We start from the raw sequence: 27,545 nt of genomic DNA on the forward strand, positions 1-27,545 counted from the left end.
GGCACCTAGGCTGTTTCCAAATCTTAGCTAGTCTTGAATTGTCTTCATTGCTGAAAATGAAAAGCTTTTATGCCCTTGGTGGGTCTCCTGACCTCTGTGCTGCCTTGGGATTGCCTGGTGTTACACACCGCCGGTACCAGGACCCACAGGAGAGAGGAGATGATCATGAGTCAAGAGGCTAGGCTGGTCCATGGACAGATGTAATACATCTGCAGGCTGGGTCCTCGCAGCTCCCCTGGCTTACCCTGCTCGGCTAGCATGGGCTGGTGGCTAAAGGGACTTCTGTTACACAGTAGTAGTTACACAGCTACTCTCAGAATGTGGATTCTGTTGTGATGAGAGAGGTTTGAACTGGGTTGTCCAGGATGTGGCTGCTGATGGAGGTGTGGTGGTACTGTATACTATATAATGTTTGGGTAAAGCCCTGTCCTGTGTGCTGGGCCTGGGAGGTTTCCTTGGTTCTTTGACGCCAGCATCTAATAAAATATCCTCTGATTCTGCAGGCCCCCGTGGACTATTTTTTCCATCCTCCTCTATCCTTGACAGGGAGCTGAGGTGTGAAGGTGCAGCTGAGCGCGGCTGGGTTAAACATTAATGCCGCCGTTATCACAGCCAAGAGGAGCCAGGAACCCTGGGCCAAGGTGCAGAGCTCTCTGCAGGCCTCGGGCTGAGGACGGACGTGCTGGCCAATAGACATGGCCCAGTTTTCCGAGGTCTTGGCTGAAATCGGCGGCTTCGGTCGCTTTCAGGTGCAGCTGCTGCTGCTGCTGACTGTCCCCAACTTCCTGTCCGCCTTCTATTTTTTTGGCCAGATCTTCATCACCCTGGAGGAGCCCCACCACTGCTCGGTGCCCTGGGTCAAGAACCTCACCTTCAACCTGAGTGCTGCCGAGCGGCTGAACCTGAGCGTGCCCCTGGATGCCGCGGGCAACCCCGAGCCCTGCCGCATGTTCCGGCCGCCCCCCGACGGCGCCAGCCTGGAGGACATCCTCAGCCACCGCTCCAACGAGACACAGCCTTGTGAGGCGGGCTGGGAGTATCCTGAGAACAGGCCCCTGTCCCTGAAGAATGAGGTAGGCTGCCTTTGGGGCTGCCTGTCCACTTCCTTGGCCTTATGCTTTGCCCTCAGTCACCGGTGTCGCTGCCTTTGTCTTGCCCCTCTGCCTGAATGATTAACAAAGACTTTTTGCCAATTACCCTGTTTTTCTCTCTGTCCTCTGCCGCTAGGCCCGGCTACCTCTCCATCCATTTCCTGTCTGGTCTCTTTGCCCGTCCATCTGTCTGTCCATTTTTGCCTGTTCTTTTGTCCGTCCTGCCTGTCTGCCCAATCGCCTGCCTTTCTTCCCCTCCCCTCCTGTTTTTCTGTCTGTATCCCTTTCCCTCCCTTGTTCTCAGTCTGCGCCTGCGTGTGCCCCTGCGTACCCATCTTCCCGCGTTTCCCAGTGCTGCTCTTTCCTGTGCGCTCATCTGCCTTCCTGCTCACTTACCTTGGCCTCCCACCTTTTAGTTTCTCTCTCCGAACTCCTCCTGCGGACCTCTGGGATGCCGGAGGACGCCCCTGACTCTAGGGCGTGTCCTGTTGAGTACAGATCAGTTGTTCTTGCTCAGTCCATTCTCCCGGAGGGACCCAGTCAGAGAGCAATTAAAGATCCCCCCTCCGGCTGCCTCTGATTAAGAAGGCCCTTGGGAAGCATCTTGGCCCACGGCGGCATATCTTCCTAGATGGCGGGATGGGTCTCAGAGTTGGGGGAGGATGGCATCTGGACTGGCCTTGGGCCTAGGACCCACGCGGCTCCTGCCGAAAGTGCCCTGCAGTGGGATGGGGGGCGGACGGGGGCGGGGAGGGGGCAGCCATGAGATGATCAGCGCAGCTCTCACCTTCATGGTGGCAAACCTGAGCCGTCGGGGAGGACACAATCTGGAATCCAGAGATTAACCATTTATTTTTCCCCAATGGGTAAGAAATATTTCTTTCTTAAAGCTCTCAGAGAACAGTGTTTTACCCAAACTCTCACCGAACCCTGCCCCAGAACCCTGGCGCCTGAGGATGTGTTTTTTGGTCTTTGCCTGGCCTCATCCCCCTCACAGGGGGGAGGCAGCCCATGCACTCCCCAGCTAGCCCAGCCCACCCCTCACTGGCCTCCCCCGTCCCCAGCATCACCCACCCCAGGTTCCGGCCTTCACCGCCCCAGATGCTGTGGGTGTGCCTCCTCTCCACGTGCTCATGAGCTCCGCCAGGCGGCCAGACAGCACCGTCCTGAACGCAGGCCAACATCCAGTGGCTTCAAGCCACCGCTTGCCATTGTTCACAGCCGGTGCAGGACTGTCCTGGAGTTTCATTCAACCCAAGGTCCCTGCGTATGAACCGCGGGGAGCAGTCAGACCGGGAGGCACCCTGCCCCTTCTGCGATTGCCCCTGGCGCTCAGGGGGAGACCTGGGCTCCTTGCTCGGGGAGAAAGGGTGGCTGGGCTCAGAGGCTGGAAGCTGCTTCCTCCTGAGGAGGGATGGGCAGCTTCTGAAGGAGCTGCTGTGTGAGCTGGGCCCCAGGCACCAAGAAGGTGAAGCTGAGAGGACATATGTGTGCGGAGTCAGACTGTGTGCGGGGAGCACAGAACTCCCCGAGGGGCCCACAGATCGGGGTGTGTGTGTGTGTGTGTGTGTGTGTGTGTGAGGGGTGGTCACATGGACTTCCTGAGTGGGCACATTCAGTAGACATGTGTTCAGAATTCCACGGACACGCATGTTATTCCTGGGGGTTTCCAGACTGTCTGTCTGTCTGTCTGTCAGGTTCTCTGTGTGTCTCCGGGTGCACTGCCCCCACCTCCTCCACCATGTGTGCATGTGCTGGCTCTCCTCCTCCATCCTAACCTCCTCCCCCTTAGTATTCTGACTGCCTGTGAATGAGGACAGCTTCTGGCGGGGGTGGGGGGGTTGCTTCTGGATGTGAGGACTTGGAGGCCCGGGTGGGTCACAGGGGGTTCCTGGCAGGGAGGAAGAGGCCCCCTTTGTCGGGGAGCAGCAATCAGTGCTTCTGTCAGAGGCCCCCAGACTCTGCATCCTTACTTAGTGTGTTGGTAATTTCTCTGGGCACCTATAGGTGCCAAGAAATACATAACCCTGCAAACAACTTAAGCATTTATGTTCTAACAATTTAATAACTGTTTTTAAAAAATCAGACACAAGTTAAAAGGGCACATTTTTATTTCATTCTTAAAGAAACACAATGACTTACCAACAGGATGCCTGGGCCTATTGGGAATGGCACACCGCCTCAATCCTTGAACACCAGCACCCTCATGTGCGGAGCCACGTAGATTTTCTCGTGGGGCTTGCTTTTTCTCACAGCAATGGCCAAAAGCACAACTTCCCATAGATGCGACGCCACTGAAAGGAAAGTAGCGTGATCTCATGGTGAAACAACCATCCTGAGCTAGTAGTTTATGTGATATCAGACAGATGTTAAGTATTATTGTATTTTCCTTCCCTAGTTTAAATATCATGCTATACTCAGGTTCCCTGGGGTACCCTGACACACAGTTTGGGAACCGAGGGCAACTGCAGTGAGCCATCCGTAGTGGGCGGCCCAGATGATAAAGCACTTGTCCCCAGCTGCCCCTGGACTCATATCTGCCTGTGTCTGCCTCAGTTCAACTTGGTTTGTGATCAGAAGCACCTGAAGGAGACCTCACAGTCAGTGTACATGGCCGGGCTCCTCATTGGTGCGCTCATCTTTGGGCCCCTCTGCGACTGGTAAGAACCCCGATGAGCCCACCCCTTCCCTAGCCCACCCCTTCCCTATCCACCCCTTCCCTATCCCATCCCTTCCCTACCCACCCCTTCCCTACCCACCCCTTCCCTACCCACCCCTTCCCTACCCACCCCTTCCCTACCCACCCCTTCCCTACCCATCCCTTCCCTACTCATCCCTTCCCTACCCATCCCTTCCCTAGTGAGCTTTAGACATCAGCACAAGGACCTCAGGGTGGGACTGTGTGTCCACACACACACACAGAGTCCAGGGCAGGGCTGGGTCTCCCCTCCCCTCAGAGATCTCCCCCCTCCCCCTGACCTGTGCCCTGTCCCCTCTATACTGTAGGATTGGCCGCAAAGCCAGCATCCTGATCCAGCTGCTGCTCTTCGCCATCATCGGCCTGGCCACAGCGTTTGTGCCCACCTTTGAGCTCTACATGGTCATGCGCTTTGCGGTGGCTACTGCCGTCTCTGGCTATGCCTTGACCAACGTCACCCTGCGTGAGCATCCGGCCTGCAGCCTTAGCCACAGCGGGAGGCCCTGGGGACTGGCCTCATTCCCAGACTGCCTCTGGGGGCCTTGCCAGGGACCAGCCCTACAGGGGTCACCCCTGTGCTTCCCGGGCTGGGACTGAGGCCCCTCCCGGACAGGGTGGCCGCTGGGGCGATGGGGACGGGAGGGCAGCGCCCGGCCCGGCCTCAGCGTCTCCGTTCACAGTTGCAGAGTGGGTGGGGCCCTCGCGGAGGACCCAGGCCGTGGTCCTGGCCCAGTGCAGCTTCTCCGTGGGCCAGATGGCCCTGGCGGGGCTCGCCTACGGCGTCCGCAACTGGCGGCTCTTTCAGATCGCCGGCGCCGCGCCCGTCTTGCTGCTCTTCTTCTACTTCTGGTGAGGAGGCGCGTCCCCGAGCAAGCACGCTAGGTCAGCGTGCTCTCACGTTCCTCCCATGGGACACTCAGAGACACATCTGGGGCGGGGGGGGGGGGGGGTTCTGCCCGGGATATGGGGTTCTGTCTACACTGGAACGGCCAGGGAGGCTCTGGGGTGCTGGGGGAGCTCTAGGACTTCGTGCCCCCCACTCACACCTGTTCCTGACCTGCAGGGCTCTGCCGGAATCTGCCCGCTGGCTCCTGGCCCGGGGGAGGGTCGAGGAGGCCAAACGAGCCATCCAGAAGGCGGCCGCCGTCAATGGGCGGACACTCTCCCCGGAGCTGCTGAGCCAGGTAGGTACTCAGGGCAGGGCCGCTCCTGCCCCTGATCTGACCCCCCAGGCCATCCGGCTGGCCCTCACGCGGCAATCTTCCTCCCAGCTGGCCCCCGAGAAGGCAGGCCCCTCGGGGAATGCGCTGGACCTGTTCAGACACCCCCAGCTCCGGAAGGTGACCCTGATTCTCTTCTGCGTCTGGTGAGGGCGCTGGGACCCCTGCCCCTCCCCGGCGTCTGTCCCGGGGATGCGGGACAGGGGCTCTCTGGCGGGGGTGGGCTGTGCGGGAATGACCGGGCCTCCCCCTGACCGTGCCGCTCTGCCGCGGGACTTCCGGCCCAGTCAGGCCCCCGCTCTGAGTGTGATGGTGACAGGGATCCTCGGGTGCTTTGTAGGTTCGTGGACAGCCTGGGGTACTTTGGCCTGAGCCTCCAAGTGGGGGACTTTGGCCTGGACATCTACCTGACGCAGCTGATCTTCGGAGCCGTGGAGGTGCCTGCCCGCTACTCCAGCATCTTCATGATGCAGTGGTTCGGCCGCAGGTGGAGCCAGATGGGGACGCTGGTTCTGGGAGGCCTCATGTGTATCAGCATCATCTTCGTCCCCTCAGGTGCCTGGCCTGGCTCTCCCCGGAGGCCCATGGCTTCTCTTTCCGGAACGAGGGCTTCCCCGGGGTTGAGTGTGCGGGTGGATGCGGCGGGGAGCAGGGCCCAGGGGATGGGCTGGCTGCCCTCCGTCTGGCTGACCAGCCTCCTTCACCAGACCTGCCCGTCGTGGGCACCGGGCTGGCCATCGTGGGGAAGTTTGCCACGGCGGCTGGATTCACCATCTCCTACGTCTACTCTGCTGAGCTCTTCCCCACCATCATCAGGTAAGGGCTGCTGGCACCCTTCCCCTCCCTCCTCTGCTCCCGAGACCCTGATGTCGGCCATCCCTCCTCTGCCCTCGCCGCCATCCACAAATGGCTTTTGGGGTGGCTCTGGGCAGCCGTGCTGGGTGGGAGTCAGGGTATCTATAAATATAGTCCAGACCCAAGTTGTCCAGGGCTGGTGGAGGACAGGGAGAGAAGGAAGCCACGCTCCGGCCACATCAAGGCTGCGCCATGGGTTACATCTAAAAATGAATGGCTCCACCGAAATGGGTTTGGCTCAGTGGATGAAGGGTCGGCCTGAGGACTGACGGGTCCCAGGTTCGATTCCGGTCAAGGGCATGTACCTTGGTTACAGGCACATCCCCAGTGGGGGGTGTGCAGGAGGCAACTGATGGATGTTTCTCTCTCATTGATGTTTCTAGCTCTCTGTCCCTCTCCCTTCCTCTCTGTAAAAAATCAATAAAATATTTAATAAAAAAAAAACCCACAAAACAAAACAAAAAAGAATGAATGGTTCCGAAGAAGGAACTGTCAGATGATGGGAGGGGTACTCAGGAGGGGCAGCTTTCACCCTGAAACTGGATAGACAGGCAGGAGCGCTGGCAGAGAGGCCTGGAGGTGGCAGCAGCCTTGGACTCTCAGGAGGCCAAAGACGGTAGGGCTGGATGAGCCTGGAGGCCCTGCAGCCTGGTGGGGGCCACTCGGGGGTCTGGGCTCTCCCAAGGAAGTGTGCCGAGCTGGCACTGCAGCCTGGCGTTGAGGCCGGGTCCCCAGCTGGCACTGGCCTCCCCGCAGGCAGACGGGCATGGGGCTGGTGGCCATCTTCTCAAGGATCGCGGGCATCCTCACGCCCCTGGTGATGCTGCTGGGTGACTACCACGAGGCCCTCCCGATGGTCATCTACGGCAGCCTCCCCATTGGGGCAGGCTTACTCTGCGCGCTGCTGCCCGAGACACGAGGCCAGGCCATGAAGGACACCATCCAGGACCTGGACCGGGACCCCGCACCGCGGTGAGCAGCCTGCTTTCTCTGCAGCCCGAGACCCCAGCTTCCCATCAGCGCCCTGTCTCTAAAGCCCACGCCTCTGCCTCACCATCCGTCCGCGGTCACTTACAGACCAATGACGGGGTTTTAGGAACTACAACTGACTGGCCTTGGGGTTAGATCCCCCTATTCAGGGGAGGGTTGAGGAGGAACACTGCTATGGAGCCACTTCCGGGTTAGCCAGCGATGGCCTTTTGCTCCCTCTAGGACTAAGAAGTCAGCGCCCGCAGAAAATGGAACGGGGGCCTCAGGAAGGACTCCCGGCCCAGGGGAGGCCTCTGTGAGCAGCACATCCTTCTGATCCCATTCCTTGGACACTGCGGGGCCTGCGAGCAAGACTGGCTTTGCTGATGGAGACAACACACCAGGACCCGACTCCAGCACCAGCTCCCACTGCCACACCCACTCCTAGGGCCTCTCTCCTTCCATCACCTTTCTTAGCCCTTGCGCCCCACCCCCAACACCCTCTTCTGGGCCAGGGTCTTAGTTGTGACTTGTCCTCCGATAGTCTTGTGGAGGGTATAGCTCGCCGGACCCCCTCCATCTCTAAGGCGCCTAGAGGTGGTAGGTGCTGGGCCAGTTTTCCTCTTTGTAAAGCCAGCATGGAGGCGTCCAGCAAGCCTGGGTGGTTGTCACTCACAGGTCTCAGCTGTGGAGTGACAGGCTGTTCTGTTCGCTTCCTGCTTGGTACCTTCATGGAATCAGTCCCAAGCCAAAGCCTTCCTTGGGGACACTGAGCGGTCCTTCTTGGCACAGCCTGCCATCCAGGCTGAAACTGCCACGGTGAGAAATAAAAACCTGAGAGGAGCCGGGACAGGCCGACGCAAAGCAGAAGGCAGTTCTCAGCTCCACGATGCAGACCCTTGCATCCTTTCCGGGCACAGCAACCGTTCCTGGAAGAGTCTTACGTGGGCCCTCTCCGGACACAAGCAACATGCAAAACTCACCTATAGCCTCTAGACAGCTCTTCGAAGACTCGTTTCTTTAGGGGTTGTGGGCCCCGGGGTGAAAGGTGTTCTTCCCGTGGCTTCCTCTGGTCCATGGGAAGATGCTCGTCTGTGGGCGCTTGCTGGTGTGAGATCAGCAGCTGAGAACCCAGGGAAGACATGCAGCCTGACGTGGACTCGACCCCAAGGAGCCGTGGGCGGCCTGGGCTGGGTTGTTCTCCCTCGGTTGGTGAGCCCAGAACAGCCCAGATTTGGGGCCGCGCTAGCAGTGGGCCCACTATGCATGCTCTGGCCAGCTTTGTGGAGGCTAGTGCAGGGGTCCCATCTCAGGCTTGGTGCAGGAGCCCTCCTACGCTAGGCCTCGGGCTTCCTGTTTTCAAATGATTTTATAGGTCCCTTCACACAAATCGACAAGGACTCATCTAGGCAGCCCTGGCTGGTGTGAAAGGCAGAGGGCTTCACAGTCTGCCCCCAGGACCCACAGAGATAGGAAAGGAGGGCCACCCTCCACCCTCCGGACACTGCCAGGCCCTGGGCTGGACTGAGTCCTCACACGTGGCCCTGACTCAGCCACCCTGGATGGTGCCTCACTCACTGCCCACTCACCCGCTCATCTGTCAGGGAGGGGTTAGCGCCCCAGTTTCCTTGGCTTCTGCCCAGAAGGAGCCCTCTGGCTCCCAGGCTCAGTGCCCACCCTCCTCAGAGAGACCCCTGAGATTGACCCCTGAGCTGTGCATCTTGTGTTTCCTGTGTCACTGTCCAAGGCTAAGGGCACCCGCACTTCCCCTGCCACCTCCTCTACTTTGACACCGTCCCCACCAAGTCCAACCCACTGATCTGGCCTTACATTCGCCCAGTGCCATAGATGGGTGGCTTTCAACAGTAACTTATTTCCTCATAGTTCTGGAGGCTGGAAGTCCAAGGTCAGGGCGTCAGCAGGTTCAGGTTCTGGCAAGGGCCCTCTTCTTGGCTTGCAGGCAGCCACCTTCTCATGGTGCTCTGTCTGTCCCCTATGTGTGGATGGAGGGTGAGGATCTCCCTCTTTCCTAGAAAGCCACTACGCTCAGCAGGAAGGCCCCCTTCATGACCTCATCCAACCCAAATTCCCTCCCCAAGGCCCATCTTTACCTATCACTGGGGTTTAGGGCTTCACCATAGAAATGGGAGAGAGGGGGGAGGACACACTGTCTATAACACCATCCACTGGGCCCTGTGGCCTGTAGACCTTGTTCTGCCTCCCCACTCTGTCCTCAGATGTGAGGATGTCAGCCATCCTTTTTGTTTCTGTAGAGAGACACCATTTCTTTCTGTTGCCAACATCCTGTACTTTTTCCCTTTTGCCCTTTAGTTGTGCCCCAATTTGCAAAACCACAGCAGCAAAAGAGCCCAAACATCTGCCTCTTCTGTCCCTGCACCCCAGGCTGCTGGGCACTGCTGATGAGGGTCACGTGCCCGCCAAGTCTTTTTGGTGAACAAGCAGTCATCAGCCTCAACTGGGCCTTTCACTGTGCCCAGCTTTCCCACCAGCTTTTTCTAGTCAGCTTGTTTTCCAACTCTCACCAGTGGCTCTTTTCTCTCTCTGTCTCTCTCTCACACACACACACACTCACTGGAGGCCTGATGCACGAAATCCATGCAGGAGTAGGCCTTCCTTCCCCTGGTTTCCCTCCGGCACCTGGAGCCAGGCTTCCCTCGCAGCCCAGCTACGTTTGGAAGGTCGTTCGAAAGAACGTCCTGAAGGCCATCCAGTCAAATCAGGATATTATACATATACTTTTTTATTCTCTAAAGTTTTACATGTTCTACCTTTCCCCCCAGCCATTCCCACCCCGGGCACGCCCCCACCACCCCAGTGTTTGTGTCCATTGATTATGCTAATATGCATGCACACAAGTCCTTTGTTAGCTCTCTAACACCCTCTCTCCTACATTTTGTCTCTGGGTCTATTCTTATTCATCGATTTATCCTTATTCCTCAAATTATGTTCATCATTACACTTCTATTACACACACACACACACACACACACACACACACACATATATATATATATATATATATATGTATATATATATATATATATATAATTATATATGTATACACACACACACACATACACACACATCTCTCTCTCTCTAGAGGCCTGATGCATGAAATTCGTGCATTGGCAGGTTCCCTAGGCCTGGCAAGCGATCAGGGCCAACATGTGGAATGACCTGCAGGGCGATCAAGTGGGGCGGGGGGAGATCACTCCAGCTGGCCCTGCACCCTGATTGCCCTGCCTCTGCTGCCTGTTGCCTCCTTCTGCAGGGCAACCAGCAGGGCAATTGGGTGCCCCACTGGCACTTGCCTTGGAGAGCCTGGGGCCTACGAGCTGGGGGCAGCTTCTACAGTGAGCATCTGCCCCATAGTGGTCAGTTTATGTCATAGAGACCAGTCATTTCACCTGCTGTTCTGCAGGTTTGTTTGATTTGCATATTGGGCTTTTATTATATAGGATTTTTATATGTTTTTATTGATTTTAGAGAGGAAAGGAAAGGAAAGGGAGAGATGGAAACATCAATGATGAGAAACATTGATCAGCTGCCTCCTGCACAGCCCCTACTGGGGATTGAGCCTGCAACCTGGGCATGTGCCCTCACCCAGAATCGAACCATGATCTCCTGGTTCATAGGTCGATGCTCAACCACTGAGCCACACGGGCTGAGCTCCCCACTGGCTTCTTCTAACCTCCCATCTGCATGCCTTCATTCTGCCTCCTCACAGCCTCTCCTCCTCTCAGAAAAGGAGCAGCCATCCTAAGGCAGCTCCCAGGCTTCTCACCACCCAGTCTCCCACCTGTGCTGCCTCCCCTCCCTCCTGTGGCAGTGGAAGAACTGCCCTGCACAGAGCTGCTAGGGGGCCAGGCCTGCGGCTCAGTGCTCACCGCTGCCCCCTATAGATCTGGGAGCAGCCAGAGGGGGAGCCTGTCCCGCCTCTACCCCTCCTCCCACCCCCACCTTAGACCTGGGGACTGAGGACCTGTGAGTTGGGCCTGGACAGACAGAAGAACTTCCCACAGAGGAGGTGGGACCTTTAAGGGGAGGGCAGGTGCTCCAGGAGCCGGGAACAGTCTGCACAAAGGCTTGGAGCTGGCTCACGGGGAGACTTTCCCACCTGCCTTGCCACAGCCTCCCCCTGGGGTCCGTGGCCCAGTGAGGCCCCTGGAGTAGAATGCTGCTCCTCCCATGCCACCCCACCCGGGCACTCCCTGCCCCATTGTGACACTACTTCCTGGCCACCATTGGAACCCAAAGGTTCTGCTGCCTACAGCCTGGCTAGGCCTGGAGGATGCTGAGGTGCGTCCTGGCTTTGGGGTGTGGTTCTGTCTCCATGAGGAGGGACAGGGCTGATGCGGAGGGTGGCGGTTTTGATGACACGTGGCAAGTGTGGGGCCGTATTGTCAGCACAGGTGTGGACAGGAGCTGCCAGGACCATGGACTGTGGGAGTGTGTGGGGGCAGCAGGCTGCCCTCACAGGCAGTGTGGCTTCAGTGTGGCATCTGGCATTTCCTGCCTCAGATGGAGCATGGCTCCTGGCTGTAGTTTCTTTTCCAGGTCTCAGTTTCCTCCTTTTCTGTTGTTACTCCTCACCCAAGGATATTCCTTCCTTTTTTTTTTTTTTTTTTTTTTTAGAGAGAGAGAATGGGAGGGAAGGAAAGAGGTGGGGGGGTAGGAGAGATAGAACATTGATGTGTGAGAGACACATAGATTGGTTGCTTTCCGCATGCACCCTGAATGGGGCTAGGGATCAAACCAAAAACCGGAAATCAAACCTGAGACCCTTCAGTGTTTGGGCTGTTACGCTAACCACTGAGAACACTGGCCAGGGCTCACGTTCTTCTTTTGTACCTTGAGAACCAATTACCTGGAGCCTGTCCACCTGGCAGGGCAGCTGTGGAGTCAGCAGAGGGGCGAGTGCTCCAGGGCCTTGCTGACTGTCAGAGCCCTGCGGGCATTTAGGTGATGCTGCGGGGACACTGAAGGGAACCCCGAGGGCAAGGCGGGGGCAGCTGGCTCCTGAAAGCCAGGTCTCTGGGCAGAGCCAAGTCCCCCCCCCTGGGAAGTCTCCTCCATCCACTTCCGCCCCCCTCCAACCTTACATGTATATGCACCATATGAGACTCCTAAGGCTGCTGTAACAAATGACCACAAATTTAGTGGCTGAAGACAACATGCATTTATTACATCGCAGCTCTGGAAGTCGGAAGTCCAGAATGGGCCTCGCTGGGCTCCAGTCAAGATGTCAGGCAGCAGGACTGCGTTCCTTCCTGAGGCTTCAGGGGCATATTCCTTCTCCTGCCTTTTCCAGCTGCTCCAGCTGCCTGCATTCCTTGGCTGCACTTTCACATTCCCAGCAGCACTTTGGGAGGGTCCCAATTTCTCCACTTCCTCAACAACACTTGTTTTCTGTTTTGTTTTTGTTTTTTAAAGTGTTAGCCACCCTAATGGGTATCTTTGCACATATCACATAGTCCTTTTTTTAAAATTTATTTTTTATTTTTGAAATATATATTATTGATGTTTTTACAGAGAGGAAGGAAGAGGGAGAGAGAGTTAGAAACATTGATGAGAGAGAAAAAAACATCAGCTGCCTTCTGCATACCCCCCCCCCCCCCCATTGGGGATATGCCTGAAACCAAGGTGCTATCTACTGAGCCAAACCTGTTGGGGCACACATATTTTTAAAAATATGTTTTTGCTTATTCCAGAGAGGAAGGGGGAGGGAGAGAGAAACATCAACGATGAGAAAGAATCATTCATCGGATGCCTCTTGCACTCCTCGAATTTACAACCTGAGCATGTGCCCCAACTGGGAATCAAACCATGACCACTTGGTTCATAGTGGTTGACTCTCAACCAATAAGCCACGCTGACTGGACTAATCCTACTATTTTGGTGCCTCACTGCATCAGCCCCATCTCTGTGGCCTTAGTTCCTGGCCTCTCCTGATCCAGATTTGGGGATGTTTTGGTGGTGGTGTTATTTTGTTTGTTTTTGTTTTGAAACAGATTTCCCTGGAGAACTCTACTTTTGCAAGACTGGTAGTGCCTTTGTGGGTGTGTAAGGTAAGTTTCAGAAGCCGGGAAATTGTTGGAGAACTTAGCACTTAGCAGGGCATCATCTATAACAGTGGTTCTCAGCCTTCCTAAGGCCACGACCCTTTAATACATTTCCTCATGTGGTGACCCCCAACCATGACATTATTTTTGTTGCTACTTCATTACTGTGATCTTGCTACTGTCAATGGATGGTAATGTAAATATCTGTGTTTTCCGATGGTCTTAGGCGACCCTACTAGCAGTTCTCATCTGTGGGTCGCCTATGACTCTCCACCTGCGATTCATAATGTAATCAAGAAGCAACGAAAATAATGTTATGGTTGAGGGTCACCACAATGCAGCATTGGAAAGGCTGAGAACCACTGGTGTAAAACATTAAAGAGACAGGAATGGGTGGGCCAATGGGGGACAAATTAGCTAAGAAACTTCAGAAGCAAAGGCAGGAGCTACGGAGAACATCAAGATTGAAATCCAAATTGTTCCAAGACAGAGAAGCCAATTTCTAGTCAGTGGCTCCACGCCAGCCCTCAAGCTCTGGGTGGTAGACACAGAGCAGCATCCTTTCTCTGAACAGATGGCTGGTAAAGAAAAGCCAATGGAGCTCCAAAACCAGGCTTCTTACAGGAACTTACAACGGCGTGAGGAGGCAGAACACTCCAGTCCCAAGTCTGCGGAGTTGTTACGCAAGTTGAGGATCATGGAAGCCAACCAGCAGGACAAGCTTGCTAATATCATGGAAGCGTTGGGGAAGTTTGGCCCATTCCAGCGAAGGCTGGTAGCCCTAACCTTCATCCCCAATATACTTGCGGTTGTATTCATGTATGCTGACCTCTTTGTGTCTGGAGAACAGAAGGCCTATTGCAATACCAGCTGGATCCTGGACGTGGGCCCTAACCTGTCAATGGCTGAGCAGCTGAACCTGACCCTGCCCCGGTACAAAAATGGCAGCTTCATGACATGCCGCATGTTCCTACCTGTGACCTGGGATCTGGATTCCATCATCAAGTTTGGCCTCAACTACACACAGCCGTGCAGCCAGGGGTTTGTCTACCCTGAGAGCAAGACTCGATCAATAATCAATGAGGTGCGGCTTGTCCTGGGTTGCCTGTAGCATGGGCTGGGAGATGTGCCCTCCCCCTCCCAAACAAGTGGAGAAACTGAGGCTCAGGGATGATTAGCAGTTAGACCAAGGTCACCCAGCAGAGGAAGGGCCAGGGCAGGAACTTATGATTCTTGCTGCCCAGCCCTAGCCTCGCCCGTCTTAGCCAGAGAGCTAGAGTGGATTTGGGGGTAGGGGCAGAGGGCAGATGGCAGGGTTTGCCATTTCTTCAAGGAGCTGCTTCTGTAGTTGTGGCTCTGCCCTCTGAACTCACAGAAGATTGGGAACTGAAGAAAAAAAGGAATCTAAGATGCAATCCGGGCCCTTCTAGGCACAGACCTGCCAATCTGAACCTCTGGGCTGGAGCCCAGCATCTGTATTTGGGAAAGGGTCTTTAGTGATGTTGGCCTTTACACAGGGACCTCTCCATGTTGCCCATAGCGTGGCTCAGCCCCTGGTCCCTCCCTTCAGGCCTGCCTCCCAGAGTCTGCCAGATGCAGGATGGAAGGCAGGGGTGACAGAGCTGAGGCCTGCTGCCTGTCCCTGTCCCAGGCCCCTTCTGTTTAACCACCCACCCTGGGAGGAGGCTCTGTCTGGGGCACCAGACCGCTGACCCTGGGTGGAGGCCTGTGCCAATGCCTGTGTGTAATCCCCAGTTTGATCTGGTGTGTGGTGAGGACTTTTCCCCGGAAGCCGCGCAGTCCATGTTCATGACAGGCCTCCTGACAGGGGCACTCATCTTTGGCTTCATAGGTGACAAGTGAGTCTCCCAGAGTTTCTTCTGGCCCCGGGGCTGCCCCTTCCTCCTCCTCATGGGCATGCAGAGCTGAGCAGTCTCAAGCTGAGGGAGGCGAGGGTGGGGAGGTCTGTGGATGGCTCAGGACCTGGCCTGAGTGTTGGGCCGGGTCCAAACATGGAGGTCCATGCGCTTGGCACAGCCTTCCTTTGATGCCCACAGGCTTGGCCGCTACCCCTGCATACTGCTGTCGAACTTGGGCATAATCATCTTTGGCTTTGGGACAAGCTTCGTCACCAGCATTAACCAATATCTGTTTTTCCGCTTTGGGTTATCCCACTCCCTGGTGGGCCACGCCATCAGCAGCATGGCTCTAAGTGAGGCCAGGTTGCATGCGGTGGGGTGCATGGAGGGAGTGTACACCAGGATGGCGGGTTTAGGGAAGCTGGGGGACAGGGGGAGTGCATGCGGGGTTTGGGGGGGGGGGGCTATGAGCATGCAGGACAGAGTTGCCATCCAATGGCTCATGGTGTGGAGGAAATAGCTCCGCCTCAGGCTGCCTGGAGGTGCAGGGAATGTGTGCCCAGTCTGAACTGTCCCAAGTAGGGCTGGGAATCTCAGAAGACTGGCTGTAGGAGCAGCCCCAGGGACCCTGAGCTGACCAAGATTTTGTTCTCTTGGCCTCTGCACAGCTGTTGAGTGGGTAGTGGGCGAGCATCGGGCCCACTCCATCATCCTGAGCCAGAGCTTTTATTCTCTGGGGCTCATGTTCCTGAGTGGACTTGGCTACACTTTTCCCCACTGGCGGTTGGTGTTTGTGTTTGGCACAGCCCCTGTGTTATTCCTCGTCTCCTTTATCTGGTAAGCCAAGGGGCACGGGGCATGCGTGGGGCTGGGTCTGAGGGACTGGAGATTGCGGGTTGGGAAGGATCCTTGAAGGGATGGAGTGAATGGATTGTTCCCTGGGAGGATGTGGGGATGAGATGAGAGAGAGCCAGGGGCAGAGCCTCTGGAGCCCCAGCATGAACCCCCCTCAGAAGAGACCCTCAAAGGGCTGTCAGAGAGCTGTTCAGAAAACCAAAAGGCAATGTGTCAAAAGGCAAAATTCAAAGACAAGGAATGGTCAGGTTGAAGGCAAACAAACACACCAAAGAAGTCTAGTAAAGTTGGTTTTAATGACCTTGCATTGACTTCCCTGGAGCGACAGGGAGTTGAGGAATGAGGACGGCCCGAAAAATGGAGCTACTTCAGGGCACAACTCGTTCAGTGTTGGCTGAAATCCCAGCTATGTGAATGGGCTCTAATAGAGGGTGTGGGCATAGAAGACAGTGCCCTCCGTGTGCCTGGGCTGGCGAGGATGACCCTTGAGATAGAACGTAGTTGAGCTCTTCAAGGTGGCTGAGGGGAAAGACACTGCCGGGCAGGGGCAGTAATGGCCAGGCTGACACCAAGCAGCTGTGGGACCAGTGTGTGGCTTAGACAGGGAAGGAATGACTTCCAAGGAGGGACAGAGGACTTCCTGAGGTTGATGGATGCCTTGAAGTCATTCAGGCATCCTGAATGATGAGGTCATTCAGATGACCTCAGACCTCATGCTGGAACAGGATGGCCACCCCTGAGGCAGGGATAAGGCCCACATGGGTGTCTGGGGCATCTGGGAGTGATGGGTGAAGGAGGGTGTGTCTGCAGGATTCTCCCAGAGTCCCCTCGGTGGCTGTTGGTGAAGGGGAAGGTGGAGGAAGCCAAGCAGGAACTGCTCTCTGCCGCTGAAAGGAACAAGAGGACCATTCCTTTACCTCTGTTGGATAAGGTAAGAGGCCTCAGGCCCAGAGTAGGGCAGGGCTGGGGGTTGTGGACGGGCCTTTGCCCGCCTCATCCTTTCAGGTGGGACCTTGGCCCAGAGGGTATCTCCAGCCCACTGTTTGAAGGGATGACAGCAAAATCAAATGTCATCGGGAAGACCAGAGACCAGGCTGGCACTATGGGGGCAGGTGGACGGACCTTGTGGGACTTGTAGGGGTGGAAGCAAGCTGGAATCTCCACTCTGCCTCTGGCTGGTCCTGCTTGTCCTGTAGCTACAGGTGCCTGGAAAGAAGGTGGCTAATGCCTCAATCCTGGACTTCTATAGCAACAGTCAACTGCGCAAGGTGACCTTGGTGATGGTTATTGTGTGGTGAGTCCTCAAGGCTGGCCCGCAAGGACTGCAAACAGAAGTGCATGCCAGGACCTCTGGTGAAGGAATGGGGCATGGCCTGGCTGCAAGGGAGCAAGGCCTAAGGACTGCGCGTGGCCCGTAGATTCCAGATCTGTGTTTATTTCTCCCTTCCATCCCCCCCTGCCCACTCCTACCCTCATCGCTTCCGTCTTCACTTTGCCACATCTGCATGAGGGTATCTGTGTGTGTGTGTCTCTTGTTCTCTCTGAGTAGTTATCTTCTGGTCTCATTTTAGGTTTACTGTTGGTCACAGCTATTCTACGCTGACCTTGAAGATGGAAGCTTTTGGTGTGAAGCAACAGCTGATCGAGATAATTCCTGGCATGATGGGGATGCCCGCCCGGCTGTGTGGCATCTTTTTGTTCGAGCATTTTGGGAGGAAGTGGTCTATGGCAGGGGCTCTCTTCCAAGGCAGCTTCATGAACTTGCTTATCCCTTTCATCCCCTCAGGTACAGCACCCCTCCTGCTCCCCATGCCTTCTGCCAAATCCCTCCCTCGTTCCTCCTGCCCTGTCTCTCCAACAAGACACCCTGGGAGTCAGTCTTCTACACCCACAACCCACCTTCTCTGCAGGGGCCCCGGTACCAGGGAGCACTGCCCTCCCTGGGTGGTGGGGTCCCCAAGACCAGGCACCCATGGCTCCCAGAGGCCTGGGAGAGAGGGAGCCATCTGGAGGAATCATCCCGGGGTGGCCAGGAGTATGGACAGCCTTCTTCCATCTGATTCCAATCCACATTAGATCGGGTAGTTAAATGTGAGCAAAATCAGCCCTGGGTGTGCACAGCTGCCTCAGTGCACGGAAAGGTTGCTGGTTCAATTCCTGATCAGTCAACATGCCTGGGTTGTGTGCTCGATCCCCCATAGGGGGTGTGCAGGAGGCAGCTGATGGATGTTTTGTTCTCACATTAATGTTTCTGTCTCACTCTCTCTTTCTCTCTCTCCCCCCCGCCTCTCGCTCTCTGTCAAATTCTATTTTTAAAAAATGTTGAAAACGCCAAAACTGGTTTGGTTCAGTGGATAGAGCATCAGCCTGTGGACTGAAAGGTCCGGGGTTGGATTCCAGTCAAGGGCATGTACCTTGGTTGTGGACACATCCACAGTAGGGGGCGTGCAAGAGGTAGTGGATCAATGACTGTCTCTCAATGATGTTTCTAACTCTCTATCCCTCTCTCTTCCTCTCTGTAAACAATCAATAAAACATATTTTAAAAAATGTTTAAAAGAAACCTTAAAAGAATATGTGAACAGCTCTGGCCAGTTGGGCTTGTGGACAGAGTGTCAGTCCTCAGGCTGAAGAAGGGTTCAGTTCTGGTTAAGGGTGCACATACCTTGGTTGCAGGCTCGATCCCTGGCCCCAGTGAGGGCATGTATGGGAGGCAACCAATCGATGTGTCTCTCTCACATCGGTATTTCTTTCACTGTGTGTCTTTCCTTCCCTTCCACTCTCTCTAAGAATCAATGAAAAAATATCCTCAGGTATGGATTAACCAACAAACAGTGCGGGAAAATGTGTACCGATGCAGCAAAATAATCTTTCCACTGCTACCCAAGGTCTGCTCTCATCTTAGCCTCTGATTGGAAAATGCCAGTTAACTGTAGACTTTACAGAAAAGCAGAACCCGCAACCCAGGGGCACAGCACCCGGTGTCCCAGGGGCTCAGAACAAAAGAAGGAAAGCTGGGGACTTGGGGAGCTGGCAATATTTTCAAAATGTCAAAGAGCCCTAGGGTGAAGGAGTACCCCCCTCCGCACCCCAGGTCCCCTCCCAGGGCTGAGGATGTGCACATGAAGATGTCTGTTCTCACCCAATCAGCACTGCTGCCCACATGGACCACTCAGCTGCTGGGGCCAGGACTAGGGCCTGGACTGTGTCCAGGGTCTGCCTCAAGGGGGCTCCCTCTCTTTCTCTGGGGATTGGGATTGGGAGACACTTGGCTGGGTAGGACCTTTCTCCTCAGAGATGTTGGTAGTGTGCAGCTGCTAAAACCAAATGGTGAGAAAAATTCATTTTTCAATTTCTATTGCTTGGTGTTTGGTGTTTGTCTTTTTTCTTTTTTAGTTTTAAAAAATATATATTTTATTGCTTTTTTACTGAGAGGAAGGGAGAGGGAGAGATAATTAGAAACATTGATGAGCGAGAAACATCAATGAGCTGCCTCCATCCTGAGGATGTGCCCTTGATCGTAATTGAACCTGGGACCCTGGAGTGTGCAGACCGAGGCTCTATCCACTGAGCCAAACCGGTTAGGGCATTGTTTTGTTCCTTTGTTTGTTTGTTTGTTTGTTTGTTTTTAAATGAATCTATAATGAGTCAAGCAGAAATGTTTAAAACTCTCCAGTGAGTGAGAGAAAGTAGGACTAGAATTTCCACTAGCCATGTCTGCTCTCATCCCAGGGCCAAGAAAAGCTGGGTTCAGAGTGGGGAGTGGGGCCAGCAGGACCAGGATCCAGCAGAGGCTGACAGCAGGAGGAGGGGCTATGAGCCCTCAGCTCCTATTGTCTTCACCTGCCTGAGGCATGGCATTTCCTGGTTTCTTTCTCCCTCCAAAGATGCACCTATGGATGGGGTGCCTCTGGGGAAGGATGGGGAAGACAGGAGACCGCCTGGAGGCACAGATGTGAGGGGCCAAGTCCAGCCAAGTAGATGGTGGCCCTCTAGGGACCTCCTGTCCTACTGACAACTCTCCCCCTGCTGGCTGGGCCTGGGCACACCATCCCTCCTCTGACCAAATGCCTGAGTCTGCTGACCAGGGCGTGGGGATGGACTGTTGAGATGCCTTCTGAGAGGGATTCAGGGAAAGCTGATGGGCAGGCCTCCCCTAAGCTGGCCTGAGGGGAAAATGGCCCCAAACTCAGGTGGTTACATTGTCTGGCTACAGACTTGAAAACCACGTTGTTGCTGTTGATCCTGGTGGGACAACTCAGCCTTTCCACCTCCATCAGCATGTTCTTCGCCTACAGCGCCGAGATCCTGCCTACCGTCCTCAGGTAGGAGGCGGGTGGGAGCAGGCCCTGGGGTTGAGAAGGCAGGACAACCACAAGATGGACAGCAGTGGCTCAGCTCAGGTATGCACCCCGAGGCAGACAGTGTGTTGAGAAGCTTACGTGGATTCTTCCATGTAGCCCTCACCAAGACTGCTCCCAAACACCATCCTTAACCTAAGACAACAGAATCTGAGAGGGAAAGGCACTGGCCCCAGGTCAGACAGAGCCATGGCAGAACCAGCGCCAGCCCCAGGCGGTCTGCCCCGGTGTCTGCCTTGCACTGACCATCTGGGCCCCTCTGAGTGTCAGGCCCTTCAGTTCTGGGAGAGCTTGCTGATGGCCCAGTGCCCTCCTGCCCACACTCGCTCCGCACACCTGCTGGGTGCTGCGTGGGGCTGGCTTCACCCCTCCTTACCCCAGTAAGTAGGCCCAGAGAAACCACTGCCTTCTTTGGTCAATGGAGAGCTAAGTTCCCGGAGGTTGCACTGTGTGTGAGGACAGGGTAGAGACTGTGGGGTTGCGGAGATGGGTACGGGGAGAGATTTAGAGGAGCTGCTGCTTCCAGCCTTTGGGCCTCCAAGGCCCAGTAGACAAGCTCTGATCTTTCCTTCCAGGGCAACGGGTCTGGGGCTGGTGACTCTGGCCTGGGCATCTGGAATCATAGTGTCCCTGGCTCTAATGACCTGGAGTCCCCCCTATATTAGCAACTATATCGGCTACGTCTCAACCATCTTGTCCCTGTCCCTCTTCTACATGCTTCCGGAGACACAGAATCTGCCCCATGTCGATATCCTGGAGCACTTCTCCATATACAAACGGTAGGTGTGTGAGGGCTCTTCTCAGCACAGGGCCTGCTTCTCAAGCCCTGAAAGTACGTCAGGTGCTGTCCATGCCTGCCCCTTTGCCCAAAGGGCCTATGAGGGAAGAGCCATCGTGTCCATAGCCTTCTTCCAGCTGCCCTGCCGCTGCCGCCCAACTCTCCCCGGCCCAGCCTCTGCCCTCCTGTCCAGCCTGGGCCAGGCGCTCCCCTCTCTCTACCTCCTGGAAGCCTGCCTGGGCAAAGGTCACTGGCTGACATCAGCTCTCTTGGCCTCAGCAGCTCAGGACCCTGTTTAAGAACTAGGCTCTACCCGGTCCCCTTCCGTGGGCACGCTGCTCTCCTCAGTGCCCGCAGGAAAAGACCTGTGCTTGGCAGAACCACCGTTTCCGGGATTTGGGCCAACAGAGTGCGTCCCTCTCTTCCTGAGCCCTAGGGGACCTGAGCAACAGTGAAGGCCCTCTGCTCCTACTACAAGGGTCACCGCCTCTCTCCTTCTCCTGCCTTCCTCCCCACCATTCTCCTCAGACTCTCATTGGCACCACCAGGGTTGGGCTGTCAGTGGTCAGAGCAAGCTATAGTTCAGGGGGAGACAGATATGCACACAGTTATTACTAATGGGCTCTGACAGAGGGGTGTCAGACTACAGGAGCCCCCAGAGAGAGGAGTATTTCTCTGGGGAGTTAGGTTAGTTGGGGTGGGCTCAACGAGGAAGTGACACGTGAGTTGGGCTTTGCAGGATGAATAGGAGTTTGCCCCATTGTAAACAGGGGAGTGTAGTGCAGCAGAGCCACAGCACAGTAGTTAAGAACACAGACTTTGGAGCCGGAAGGCCTGAATTGCTGTCTCTGCTACCCCTTCCTAGATGTGCACCTAATACCTCTGAGATTCTTCATGTACCTTGAGTTTCTTCGTTGGCAGCATTCACTGATAACATAGTAATAACAAGAGCTAATAGGCATGGACCATGTATTACGTGTCGGGTCCTGTCCTCTACATGCCTTTTCACACTTTATCCTAACCACTACTACATGCACAGAAGGTCCTGTCACTATCCCCCATTTTACAGATGAGGAAACTGAGGCACAGGCAGCCCAGCCTTCCTCTCTCACAGGGTTTGTGGGAGGCGTAAACCCACATCAAGCTTGGCAACAGGGTGAAGATGGTGGGTAGGACCCCCAAAGGTGCAGGAGATGGAAGGGTCTGGCTAGCGTCAGGAGACGGAAGCGGCCCGATGCCAAAAGCTAGAGGTGAGGGTCCAGCGCAGGCTCAAGGCCTGCAGGTGTGGGAGAGCCCCACCTCCCTGGAAGACAGCGCTGGGCATGGGGAGGGGGCGCCGCCCCAGAGTTGCTGCTTTCTTTCAGCTCTAGGCGCTCTAACAAGAAGCTGAGCAAAGAGATCTTGTTGGCTGAGAGCAAATTATATAGTGAAGTGAACCAGGAAGTGATAAGGAACACCCTTCTCAATGCCATGATGGAACCGGAACCAGACTTATTCAGCTCACCTGTGAGTAGCAAAGAAGCATCCACAAACAACCAGGAAGAAGGCCAGGCCCTCGGACGATCATGAATGAAGTTGACCGGCTGAGGATGGGGCCGGGAATTTCAAGCTGCAAATTCTGGGCCAAGTTCAGCTTCGGGGGCAGGGTCAGCCCTACTCTGAGGTTAGCCCTGGAGATCCAAAAAATAGCTCCTCTGCGGGGAGCTAAGGTGTGATTAATTCTAATAAAGGTATCGTGTTAGACTTGAGATGGCTCGGCCCCATTGGCTTTGGAGAACCTGGAGACCCTGGCCCAATGGATGGTGGGTCGGAAAGGCTCATCAAGAGCCCTTACTGTCTTTAGATGCTCCTTGGGGACGGCAAGGAGCTCCCTGGATGGGGTGTGGGGTGGGCCGTGTCTGTGAGGGCCAGGGTGGGCCAGGGCAAGACTGCACCTCCACCTTGCCACGTCCTCTAGCCCAGGCCTCTGCTAGTGTGAGTGTGCTTCCCACTCTAGTGCAGGCCAAGGACACATTTTGGTCCCACCAGGTGCACCTTTCAAGACAGGGCTGGGAGGTGAAGGAACAATAACTCCCATCTGCACTATCACATTGAACTTTCCCTCCCTCCCTCCCTTACTCTCCCTCCCACGCTGTCCCATATAAAAGCCCCTAGTCAGATACAGCCACTGGGGGCTTGAAAGGTCAAGAGTTGGAATTGTGATATGCTATGAATAGAGTAAACACGGGACTTTAGCAACAGTACAAAAACAAAACAAGAAATTTTTTATATTGCATATATATATAAAAGGCTAATATGCAAGGTGTCCCTTTGGGAGTTTGGGAGACTGGGAGTTCAATCACTTGCCATGATGTTCATGACCACCAGGGGGCAGCACAGAACATGGTGGGCAACTGGAGGCATGGTAGGACACTGAGGGAACAAGGGGAGGAGGAGGCAGGAAGGTGGGGAGGCAGGGAGGCTGGGAGGCTGGGAAGCGGGGGAGATGATCAGCCCTGAGTGCTGGCCAGGCCTAGGGATCCTACCCATGTACAAATTTCGTGCACCGGGCCTCTAGTATGTAAGAATGATAACCTTTAGGATATATTGAATTAATAAGATATTATCATTGATTGCATCTGGGTGTTGTTGTTTTTTAAGCATTTTGAAATGGGACTGACAGAAAATTTAAAACTACCCACGTGACTTGCATTTGTGGTCCACGTTCTATTTCTACTATATAGTACTAGCCTAGAACCTTCCTTTTATTGGTCTCACACATCATTCAAATCACACTGGTTTGTTGGCGAATACTGAAAGTGAAATGTCAAAATTGTATGAAGTTTCACTTGTCGATAAAGTATCCTATAGGCTTTGGCCAGGTAGCTCAGTTGGTTAGAATGTCATCCCCGTACACCAATGTTATGGGTTGGATCTCTTGTCAGGAAATGTACAAGATGCAATCAAGGAATACGAAAATAAGTGGAACAACAAATGGGTGCTTCTTTCTCTCTCCCTTCCTCTCTCTCTTTAGAGTAAATTAAAAAGAATTTCTTTTCAGTCTCTTAAGAAAAACATTTAAGAATGTGCACTTACCTCTGAGTACACCCCAAAGATGTTGGAAAAGATGTTTTCACCCTGTGCTTCCTATATAGTGTCTTGTATTTTGATTTCCTCTTTGACCCCTGATTACTTAAGAGGCCGGTTTAAAAGTCCTAAGCACCTTGAGATCTCCCCATTATTACTGCTTGGTTGGCTGGTTTTCTTTTTCTTTTAGTACAAAAGTTAAAAGTTCATCAATACAGATTTGATTAAAATGAAGAAGTCACCTTCTAACCACCAATTTCTAAATCCCTTCCACAGATAGTTGTTAATAACTTTCCAGAACTTTCTTTTGTGTATACAGGGCTACTGGATTTAATTATCTGCCTCAAACGCTCATGTACTGGGGGGAAGACAGGCGCCAAGGGAGGAGTGCTATAAAACCAGAAAAATGGCCCTGGCTGGTATGGCTCAGTTGAGTGGAGCACCATATCATATACCAGAAGGTAGTGGGTTCAATTCCTGAACAGGCCACATGCCCAAGTTGTGGGTTTGATCTCCAATCTCCACTCAGAGGCAACTGCCTGCTCAATGTTTCTCTCACATCTATGTTTCTCTCTCTCTCTGTATCTCCTCCCTCCCTCCCTGTCTCTGAGATCAATGAAAGTAATAACAATAAATAAAAACAGAAAAATGGAAGATATCCACCACCATATTTCATTTTCCTAAAATCAAATTAGCTTCTGAGGTGAGTATAAACACAATCATAGCAGAAGTACACACACTTGGTAAAAATAACCGCCCCCCGCCCCCCCTTCCTGCCACCGACAGAATTCTTTGGAATCTGTTTTGCTTAAACATCAAACTTTTCTTCAGGTTGAAAACAAACTCAGCTTTAAAAAATCTTAACCTCAGTTGCATGAGTTATGTATTTAACTGGACAGGACTCACCCTCCAACATGGAGAAACAACTGTGATGTTGGCCCTGGGGCTTTAGTTCAAACCTCTATCTTTTCAACACATAACAGCGAAGATAGAATGGAAAGAAGATTTACTCATTTCTAGCATATTCCAAGATGAAATCTTTTATAAAATGTCAGACAGATATGTATAATAAATTAGCCTAAATTATAATTGATTTGCCTACTTCATTTCCTAATTTCTGATTATTTTTGTTTAGTGATTTTTATCTTTGTCTTAGAAGTGTAAGGGATAGGAATTAAAGCTACCAATATACTTCTCACTTTTCTCTTTTTTATTTATTTATTTACTTAATATATTTAATTGATTTTTTTACAGAGAGGAAGAGAGAGGGATAAAGAGTTAGAAACATCTATGAGAGAGAAACATGGATCAGCTGCCTCTTGCACACCCCCTACAGGGGATGTGCCTGCAACCAAGGTACATGCCCTTGACCGGAACAAACCTGGGACCATTCAGTCTGCAAGCCAACACTCTATCCACGAGCCAAACCAGTTTGGGCTAACTTTTCTCTTTTTAAAAAAAAAAATGTTTTTATTGAATTTAGAGAGAGGAAAGGAAAAGGATAGAGAGAAACATCATAGATCAGCTGTCCCCCACCCTCTCTGTGTTCTCCGTCTCTGTGAGATCAAGCACACAACCTGGGCATGTGCCCTGACTGGGAATCAAACCCACAACCTCTTGGTTCATGGGTTGACACTCAACCATTGAGCCATACTAGCTTGGGGTAACTTTTTTCTCTCTCTTTTTATATCTGTGAATTTTTTAACTTATTTTATTTATTTTTTTTTTTACCGAGAGTAAGGGAGAGGGAGACAGAGGGATAGAAACATTGATGAGAGAGAAACATTGATCAGCTGCCTTCTTCACACCTACTAGGGATGTGCCCGCAACCAAGGTACATGCCCTTGGCCAGAATCGAACCTAGGACCCTTCAGTCAGCAGGCTGACGCTCTATCCATTGAGCCAAACCGCTTGGGGCAACTTTTCTCTCTTAAAACTGTTCATTTAGAAAACTATATAGAAGTCTGATGTCCACCCAAGTGCCACTCACAGGGAGCCTGCACAATAAAATGTGGGGTCAAGCTGGAGCCGGTTTGGCTCAGTGGATAGATAGAGCATCGGTCTGCAGTGAGAAGGGCCCCAGGTTCAATTCCAGTCAGGGGCACGTACCTTGGTTGTGGGCGGCCAAGATGATAAAGCACTTGTCCCCAGCTGCCCCTGGACTCATGTCTGCCTATGTCTGCCTCAGTTCAACTTGGTTTGTGATCAGAAGCACCTGAAGGAGACCTCACAGTCAGTGTACATGGCCGGGCTCCTTACTGGTGCGCTCATCTTTGGGCCCCTCTGCAACTGGTAAGAACCCCGATGAGCCCACCCCTTCCCTAGCCCACCCCTTCCCTAACCCATTCCTTCCCTACTCACCCCTTCTCTACCCATCCCTTCCCTACCGATCCCTTCCCTGCTAACCCCTTCCCTAGCCCATCCTTTCCCTTCCTGTCCCTTTCCTACCTCACTCACCCCTTCCCTAGCTAATCCCTTCCCTACTCACCCCTTTCCTAGCCCATCCCTTTCCTAGCCCACCCCTTCACTAGCGAACTTTAGGCACCAGCACAAGGACTTCAGGGTGGGATCGTGTGTCCACACAAACAGAGACCAGGGCAATGCTGGGTCTCCCTTTCTCCCCCCCTCAGAGTTTCCCACAAGACCTATGCCATGTCCCCTCTGTACCACAGGATTGCCTGCAAAGCCAGCATCCTGATCCAGCTGCTGCTTTTCGCCATCACCGGCCTGGCCACAGCGTTTGCGCCCACCTCTGAGATGCGGACGGAGCCTTGCATCCCTTCCGGGCACAGTGACCGTTCCTGCAAGAGTCTTACGTGGGCCCTCTCCGGACATAAGCAACATGCAAAACTCACCTATTGCCTCTAGACAGCTCTTCGAAGACTCGTTTCTTAAGGGATTGTGGGCCCCGGGGTAAAAGGTGTTCTTCTCTAGGGGTATCACAGCGTGCCCCCTGGCTTCCTCTGGTCCATGGGAAGATGCTCGTCTGTGGGCGCTTGCTGGTGTGAGATCAGCAGCTGAGAACCCAGGGAAGACATGCAGCCTGACGTGGACTCGACCCCAAGGAGCCGTGGGCGGCCTGGGCTGGGCTGTTCTCCCTCGGTTGGTGAGCCCAGAACAGCCCAGATTTGGGGCCGCGCTAGCAGTGGGCCCACTACGCATGCTCTGGCCAGCTTTGTGGAGGCTAGTGCAGGGGTCCCATCTCAGGCTTGGGTGCAGGGGCCCTCCTACGCTGGGCCTCGGGCTTCCTGTTTTCAAATGATTTTATAGGTCCCTTCACACAAATCGACAAGGACTCATCTAGGCGGCCCTGGCTGGTGTGAAAGGCAGAGGGCTTCACGGTCTGCCCCCAGGACCCACAGAGATAGGAAAGGAGGGCCACCCTCCACCCTCCGGACACTGCCAGGCCCTGGGCTGGACTGAGTCCTCACACGTGGCCCTGACTCAGCCACCCTGGACAGTGCCTCACTCACTGCCCACTCACCCGCTCATCTGTCAGGGAGGGGTTAGCACCCCGGTTTCCTTGGCTTCTGCCCAGGAGGAGCCCCCTGGCCCCCAGGCTCAGTGCCCGCCCTCCTCAGAGAGACCCCTGAGATTGACCCCTGAGCTGTGCATCTTGTGTTTCCTGTGTCACTGTCCAAGGCTAAGGGACCCGCACTGCCCCCACCACCTCCTCTACTTTGACACCGTCCCCACCAAGTCCAAACCCAC

At 54.1% G+C, this 27,545-nt stretch overlaps 2 protein-coding genes across 3 annotated transcripts; both read left to right on the plus strand.

The window, feature by feature from the left end:
• The first annotated feature begins 633 nt into the window (after positions 1–633).
• Positions 634–27,533, plus strand: SLC22A13 (solute carrier family 22 member 13). Of its 2 annotated transcripts, XR_006741155.1 has the most exons (11): positions 634–1,073; positions 3,648–3,751; positions 4,098–4,252; positions 4,470–4,638; positions 4,853–4,973; positions 5,061–5,155; positions 5,350–5,564; positions 5,717–5,825; positions 6,621–6,836; positions 7,077–7,874; positions 26,769–27,533. XR_006741155.1 is itself a non-coding variant. In XM_036431881.2 (10 exons), exons 1-10 carry the CDS (start codon positions 696–698, stop codon positions 7,168–7,170), a joined length of 1,656 nt encoding a protein of 551 aa, XP_036287774.1. In that variant the 5' UTR covers positions 634–695; the 3' UTR covers positions 7,171–9,839. The 2 variants fall into 2 exon arrangements, 1 of the variants encoding a protein (XP_036287774.1); XM_036431881.2 differs by lacking the exon at positions 26,769–27,533 and having other exon boundaries at positions 7,077–9,839.
• LOC118715765 (solute carrier family 22 member 14) lies at positions 10,409–22,516 on the plus strand. Its single transcript, XM_045579420.1, has 11 exons — positions 10,409–11,153; positions 13,491–14,000; positions 14,672–14,775; positions 14,974–15,128; positions 15,444–15,612; positions 16,441–16,561; positions 16,827–16,924; positions 17,202–17,416; positions 19,846–19,954; positions 20,566–20,769; positions 22,133–22,516. The coding sequence occupies exons 1-11, from the start codon at positions 11,043–11,045 to the stop codon at positions 22,335–22,337; spliced, it is 2,001 nt and encodes a 666-aa protein (XP_045435376.1). The 5' UTR covers positions 10,409–11,042; the 3' UTR covers positions 22,338–22,516.
• Positions 27,534–27,545: the final 12 nt, after the last annotated feature.

This window comes from Pipistrellus kuhlii, unplaced genomic scaffold (genome assembly GCF_014108245.1).
Source record: "Pipistrellus kuhlii isolate mPipKuh1 unplaced genomic scaffold, mPipKuh1.p scaffold_m20_p_11, whole genome shotgun sequence".
Lineage (NCBI taxonomy): Eukaryota > Metazoa > Chordata > Mammalia > Chiroptera > Vespertilionidae > Pipistrellus > Pipistrellus kuhlii.